Source organism: Salminus brasiliensis, chromosome 19 (assembly GCF_030463535.1).
Source record: "Salminus brasiliensis chromosome 19, fSalBra1.hap2, whole genome shotgun sequence".
NCBI classification, from domain to species: Eukaryota; Metazoa; Chordata; class Actinopteri; order Characiformes; family Bryconidae; genus Salminus; species Salminus brasiliensis.
In genome coordinates, this window is record NC_132896.1 from 393,459 (window position 1) to 400,958 (window position 7,500).

Consider the following 7,500-nt stretch of genomic DNA (forward strand, 5'->3'; position numbering starts at 1 on the left):
TGTATTATCTGTCAGATGCAGAAGGTCTTAGACTAACAGCTTTAATCTGTTTAATTAGTCATCTTTTATCCCTCTGATCCTGAAAGCTTAAGACTAGCAGACTGTATCCTGGTATTGATTTCTTTAATGTTTACAGTGGACGGGTTGAGAGCCTGCACATTAGTGTTTGAGCTAAGTGCTCCTACAAGAGTGTGTGAACAGCGTTTTCTGTTGTTAGACTGTAGTACTTCCTCAAACAGGGAGAAAACTAGGCTAATGACGAGCTCTCAAGTGCAGCCTGTTCTTAATAGAGTCCCTGAAAGACATGGCAAATATAATTGGTTTCGCAGTCTGAGCGTTCCTGCGCTGGCTGAACTTCTACACGTGTGTCTGAAGAGGGCTGAGCTGAAACACGGGCAGATTGTTTCATTTCAGTGGAAATTAAAATTCACCTACGGGATTAAACAGCCCGAGCCCCACTTACAGCACCTGTCTGGGGTAGAAACCCAAAACCATCTTAATTCATTTCTAAACACCATTTTCCAGCTTCTCTTTATCGCTTAGACCTAAACAGACTGTGTCTTTAAGTACGAGTTATTTAAATGAGCTCTGTGCTGATTGACTGCCCTGTTTTGTGTCTCATTCAAAAGCAGTCTGGGTTAAAACACTCCTTATAAGGCTAAACTGCAGCAGGCTGAATGGGCGGGGCTAAACTGCAGCAGGCTGAATGGGCGGGGCTAAACTGCAGCAGGCTGACTGGGTGGGCCTAAACTTTTTTTTAGTTTTGTGACATCACAAAAACTGAATTTTAAAACAAGCTGTTTTGCAGGTGAGTCTTCCTGTGTGGGCCAATCAAAATCTCTGATCACTCTAATCATGTTTTCCTGTTTGTTCTCTCTAGAGCACCGGTGTGTGGAGTCGGCCAAAATCCGCAACAAGTACCCTGATAGGGTTCCAGTGAGTATGAATATTAATTACCGTCTCCAGGCTTAAGAGAGCATTATTACTATTCACCCTAATGAGAGACTGTAGCTCCGCCTCCTCAGTGTATATCACAATACCTACATTTAGAGAGTTATTCATATTCACCCTAATGAGAGACTGTAGCTCCGCCTCCTCAGTGTATATCACAATACCTACATTTAGAGTTATTAATATTCACCCTAATGAGAGACTGTAGCTCCTCCTCCTCAGTGTATATCACAATACCTACATTTAGAGCGTTATTAATATTCACCCTAATGAGAGACTGTAGCTCCTCCTCCTCAGTGTATATCACAATACCTACATTTAGAGAGTTATTCATATTCACCCTAATGAGAGACTGTAGCTCCGCCTCCTCAGTGTATATCACAATACCTACATTTAGAGCGTTATTAATATTCACCTTAATGAGAGACTGTAGCTCCGCCTCCTCAGTGTATATCACAATACCTACATTTAGAGTGTTATTAATATTCACCCTAATGAGAGACTGTAGCTCCTCCTCCTCAGTGTATATCACAATACCTACATTTAGAGTTATTAATATTCACCCTAATGAGAGACTGTAGCTCCTCCTCCTCAGTGTATATCACAATACCTACATTAAGAGCGTTATTAATATTCACCCTAATGAGAGACTGTAGCTCCTCCTCCTCGGTGTATATCACAATACCTACATTTAGAGCGTTATTAATATTCACCCTAATGAGAGACTGTAGCTCCTCCTCCTCAGTGTATATCACAATACCTACATTTAGAGCGTTATTAATATTCATCCTAATGAGAGACTGTAGCTCCGCCTCCTCAGTGTATATCACAATACCTACATTTAGAGTTATTAATATTCATCCTAATGAGAGACTGTAGCTCCTCCTCCTCAGTGTATATCACAATACCTACATTTAGAGCGTTATTAATATTCACCCTAATGAGACTGTAGCTCCGCCTCCTCAGTGTATATCACAATACCTACATTTAGAGCGTTATTAATATTCACCCTAATGAGAGACTGTAGCTCCTCCTCCTCAGTGTATATCACAATACCTACATTTAGAGCGTTATTAATATTCATCCTAATGAGAGACTGTAGCTCCGCCTCCTCAGTGTATATCACAATACCTACATTTAGAGTTATTAATATTCACCCTAATGAGAGACTGTAGCTCCTCCTCCTCAGTGTATATCACAATACCTACATTTAGAGCGTTATTAATATTCACCCTAATGAGAGACTGTAGCTCCTCCTCCTCAGTGTATATCACAATACCTACATTTAGAGCGTTATTAATATTCACCCTAATGAGAGACTGTAGCTCCTCCTCCTCAGTGTATATCACAATACCTACATTTAGAGCGTTATTAATATTCACCCTAATGAGAGACTGTAGCTCCTCCTCCTCAGTGTATATCACAATACCTACATTTAGAGTTATTAATATTCACCCTAATGAGAGACTGTAGCTCCGCCTCCTCAGTGTATATCACAATACCTACATTTAGAGCGTTATTAATATTCACCCTAATGAGAGACTGTAGCTCCTCCTCCTCGGTGTATATGGTGTCACTGGTGTGTTTGGGGTATTTCAGGGGGGTCAGTTGTATGCAGTTGTGAGGATGGGGTTTGGAGTGTGTGTGTTTCCTACAGGTGGAGCTCCTTATATGGGCGATGACACGTGACTGTATAAGTCTGAGATGAATTCAGAGGTCTGTTCAGGCCTGTTACACAATACCCCTTACAGAAACTCTACCGTGAGTCGTTTAGGTTGGGAGATGAACATATATTTACCCAGAGAGCACAGAGGCGTATCATATTCCCAAAGTACAATACCTCCTTCAGTTACCTGGGAACACTCCCCACTTAAACGCCCTGCTTTGATAAGGGGTGTAGGGCGGCTTTTGTCTGCAGTCAGAGCTGTAATTAATGCACGCTGAAGACCTTCTGCCCTGCAGCGCTAACAAAGGGCCCAGTGAGGGGCTCCTCAGTGTGCTCCTCATTCAGCCTGAAAACGGACACCTGAACGAGTTCCACAGTGCAGGAAGCCCTGCTCCGCTAGCGCAGGCCCGTCTCTCAGCGCTGATCCGGATGAATTCCGCTCTCCCAGTGGGAGTATAGCGCACTGGCTCTCGACTCGCACCGCCTCCTTTCAGTCAGAAACCTAATTCCCACTGGAGTGTTGTCGAGACGCCAAGACACGTCTGCTTCTTTAGCTTTGCCCTGGAGGCTAATGTAGCTAACTCTTAATCAGAACTTATCTCTAACTGCAGCGCTAAATCATCACACACTCCCCTCAGGATGTTGGATGATGATCACCACCCCACCTCATCATCCCCAACTCATCCAAAAGTACTGGATGGAGCTCCTCCACCATCATCATTCCAGAGAACACAGCTCTTCCACTGCTCCACAGCTCCTCAATGCTGGGGGGCTTTATACCCCTCTAGCCCACTCCTGGCATTAGGCAGCATGGTGCCAATAGCTGTGTGTGTGCATTTGCACATCTGTGTCAGCAATGGGTGCAGCTTAAAGTAGCTGAATGCATTTATTAGAAGGGGCGTCCACAAACATTTGGACATGTAGTGAATCTTATATTCGGGATAAGGCTGGGGATGTTCTGAGCTAGCCTCTCTCCTGCTGACCCAGCCTAAGTACCGTCCGATCTGATCCGGCGCAGCCAGTTAGAACTAGAAAAGCTCTGTTTCTATGATGTGAATTCTGGACTGATACATATTTATTCTACATTATTGAAGTGTAGTGTTTGTAGTGTTTGTAGTGTTTGTAGTGTTTGTAGTTTAAACACAGCATGACTGATTAGCTCCAGTGTTAGCATTAGCTGATTAGCTTCATCATGATCTACAGCTGCACTGGTTACATTTTAGCTCATAACCTCTGTCTGTCTGGTTAATTTGTGATTGTGTGCGTGTGTGTGTGTGTGTGTGTGTGTGTGTGTGTGTGTAGGTTATCGTAGAGAAGGTGTCTGGCTCTCAGATCGTGGACATCGATAAGCGGAAGTATCTCGTCCCCTCTGACATCACGGTGGCTCAGTTCATGTGGATCATCAGGAAACGAATCCAGCTGCCCTCAGAGAAAGCCATCTTCCTTTTTGTCGACAAAACTGTCCCTCAGTCGAGGTGAGCTCGAACCCGGGCTGTTTCAGGCCTGTTCTTTTATTTACGATGATGAAAACTGCTGAGACGGATCATGAAGAGAACGCAGCTCAGAACAAGGACATCATTCAGAGCCCTAACCTAAACGAAATAAACAGCACAGGCTTAAATCTGCAAACACACAACCCACAAACCAACATTGATAAAAACATTAAGATCAATAAAATCCTTCTAATGAATTTTATAAAGGCAGGAACACTTAACGTGTGATAGGGTGAATGTGAAGGAATCACCTGAGATGGTGCTGGACTTTCTGTTCCAGCAGGTAAAAACACACACAGGCTAAATGACCAGCAGCTCACAGTGATTATTCACCCAATTAAAAAAACACAATACTTATTATTTAGGATTTATACTTTATGGGCCAATCAGAACTGAGAAAGGGGAAGCCACTTTTCATGGGTGGCAAAATTGGTCAAATTTTATAACGGGTGGGTCAAACAGTAACGAATGTATCATCGTTATTATTATTATTATTATTATTATTAATGGTAGCAAACAAAACAACTGTATTTCGTTTATGTTTGGTTTCTAATGGGCGCAGAATGAATTCCTCATGCTGGACTGCTTTAATTGCTACAAGGGTTTAGCGACGGCCTCCAGCTCAGTGGATCAGAACTGCCTCTGTTTTTATTGCTTGTTCTGCGCTGTTTGAAACGGCCAGCTGCTCCTTAATCTGTGTGAACATCTGGAGGTTGCAGGTTTGATCCCCAGTGATGCCGCGGCCACCCGTCAGTCCCTGAAAGCATACCTGTCCTCTTTCCCTCTCCGTCTTCGCTCGGCGACGCTATCCAGCGCGGACGTCTGTTATCCGCCGTTACAGAACCGCTCGTTACGTTTACACTGAAAACAGCAGCTTAGAGCTCAGAGGATCTGACGAGTCACTATGAGAAGAAGTAAGAAGATCAGAGGTCAGGTTAGGGGCCGGGTTGACTTTGATGAGCGGCAGGTGTTCTTCCTTCTCCTGTAAAAATGGATTTTGAATCAAAGGGAGGATCGTCAGATTCCGTATAAAAAGGTCTTATAAAAAGGTCATACCTGGCAGAACGCTTTCAGCTTCACAATGAGACCTGCTGTTACTCACCACTTACTGGACAGGAGAGCCCGTCGATCCTCATAAGAGACAGCCGTCCCAGTAACCCACCCAACCCAAAACGAGGAACTGTGCGTGGGCGAGGACGGGGGCCAACCGCTCCCACCAGGCACAGCCTTCCACTATCACTCGTTTATTCCAGTGGTTTCTAAACCCTCATGAAAAACAAGTTACATAATTAATTACATAAACGTGAGTTTGCAGTATAACAGAACCCATGACTTAGAACTGTTATAATAAAGCTTATTCAGCATATTGCCAATACAGAATGACCACGCATTATATCCATATATTGGGATATATAGACCATATTAGCGTGGTTCCGCAGTGCACCTGCAGCACTTCATAATGCCTTTCATAGTACAAACACTCTCGCAGCCTATCCAGAGGGGTAGGCCTCTTCCTAGTGGTTACGTCCCATAACCGAACAGTGAGTTGCTTATGTGATACAGGGTCTAACTGAACGGAGTGTACCCTAAGGCGACGCCTGGGCTTCCGCAGGGCAGAATTCATTCTTATTACAATGGAGATGAGAGTTTTTGTTCCCACAGTGACGGTACAGGAGCTGTAGGACAGGAATGAGACGTGTTTATAGAAACAGGGTTTATCTGAGATGATGTAATAACCTTCAGCTACAATAAAGAATATTCAGGACACGCTTCCTTCTGCCTCAGCCCTTCATCATTGTCCTGAATTTCATTTCCTCAAACTCGCCCTGAAAGACCCGACTGTGAGGCGTTATTCAGATCAGGAATGAAGCGTCCCTTTGTCCCCCTGCCCCGGAGCTGTGTCTATTACACAACGCCGAGCAGTCTCTCCCTCCAGACTCAACACTCACCCTCGTGCCAGCAGTGAGTTTAACGTGCGAGAGGTGTGTGTGAGTGTGTGTGAGTGTGAGTCACTGTTTCCTCAGAGAAACTCACAGAAACGTGCTCCGGCCTTCAGCAGCAGGCAGAAAGCTCTGATAGCGAGACCACAGCTCAGGGTTATTATATCAGAGTCAGTGAGATTACAGTACACTGACCAGCAGCTCCGAACCGGACGCTTCATTTAAAGGAGCAGCTCAAGAAAACCAGAATGTATCATGATGATGAGGGAGATGCTAGGCTAATGCTGCTAACAAACACTGGACTTAGACGGTCACCAGTCTCCTCTCTGTAGACACGCCCCCACAAGCGTCCGTCTTTATTTAAACAGTCTTTATGTACTTATTTGATAAATTGATAATGGGTGTAACGGTTACGGCTGAGGCTGGTGTGCTCAGTTCTGCTGTTAATGAGGTGGGTGGTGATCCTGTGGTCTTCTCTGGACAGTAGAGACTCTTAATGCTCTTGGTTTTGCTCTCCCTCTATTGGGGGGAAATAGACTGTCGCCCTTATAAACCAAAGAAGCACATACCAGACATTCAGTCTTGGGTGATTGGATATTTGTCTGTTTTACCCCACTGACCGCTGTGTGTGTGTGTGTGTGTGTGTGTGTTGCAGTCTGACCATGGGGCAGCTCTATGAAAAAGAGAAAGATGAAGATGGCTTCCTGTACGTGGCCTACAGCGGAGAGAACACCTTCGGTCTTTAAAGCCTTTGCATCGACAGCCACGTCCACTTCAACTACATAGACCCCGTCCCTTCCACACCATCCCTCGCCCACTCCCGTCTCCCCGATGTTTTCCTCGGGACAAGCGCGACTGTGCTGCTTGATAAACGTGTCTGAAAGTGTGGATGACCCATTCTTCACGTTAGTTATGAAAAAATGTCTGCATCCGTACCTCTAGTGTCGCCACATTGTATCGTATTATTATGAAACACAGTAGCTTTAGAGCCTCCCATTAAGCGATATTTTTGTGAATGGTATTGCAGTATTATTATTATTATTAGAGGTGCTTAATATTGTTGTTTTAAGCGATAATATACAGTAATAATAACTTTTCAAGTTTTAATTTATCTTTTTTCCCTGTATAAAAATATATTTAAGAAAAATATTTGAAAGGTAAGGTAGCTGGATGACCTAACCAATAAAAAAAAAACACACACAAACATTGGAGTTGTGTACGTTTATTAAACGTCTGCAGTTAGATTTCCTCCTACAGTAACAGTTCTGGAGTCCTTTAATGCAGCAGATGCCTTTTAATGTAATGCTACATCATTTAAGGTGGAACAGGAAGTTCAGGTAACGAGAATGTGAGTATTAACCCAACATAAGCTTCACTGAGGACAGTGACAACAAAGTTAACGCCATGCTAATTGGTGTAGTGTGAGCTTCTGTTTCTTGTTAGCCTTGTT

General features: G+C 43.9%; 2 protein-coding genes across 2 annotated transcripts in view; one reads left to right on the plus strand and one right to left on the minus strand.

Annotated features, from left to right (window-relative positions):
* The window catches only part of gabarapl2 (GABA(A) receptor-associated protein like 2), an 8,621-nt gene extending 1,735 nt beyond the window's left edge, over nucleotides 1-6,886 (plus strand). Inside the window, exons 2-4 of the mRNA XM_072662898.1 lie at nucleotides 881-936; nucleotides 3,920-4,092; nucleotides 6,706-6,886. Of these exons, the coding sequence (XP_072518999.1) occupies nucleotides 881-936; nucleotides 3,920-4,092; nucleotides 6,706-6,796 (320 nt within the window). The 3' untranslated portion in view covers nucleotides 6,797-6,886. The remainder of the gene's footprint in view (nucleotides 1-880; nucleotides 937-3,919; nucleotides 4,093-6,705) is intronic.
* A 370-nt stretch (nucleotides 6,887-7,256) lies between these two features.
* Nucleotides 7,257-7,500, minus strand: part of adat1 (adenosine deaminase tRNA specific 1) — an 8,464-nt gene continuing 8,220 nt past the window's right edge. Inside the window, exon 4 of the mRNA XM_072662899.1 lies at nucleotides 7,257-7,500. This exon is cut by the window's right edge and continues 564 nt beyond it. The gene's annotated coding sequence lies outside the window, so the exon portion shown is untranslated.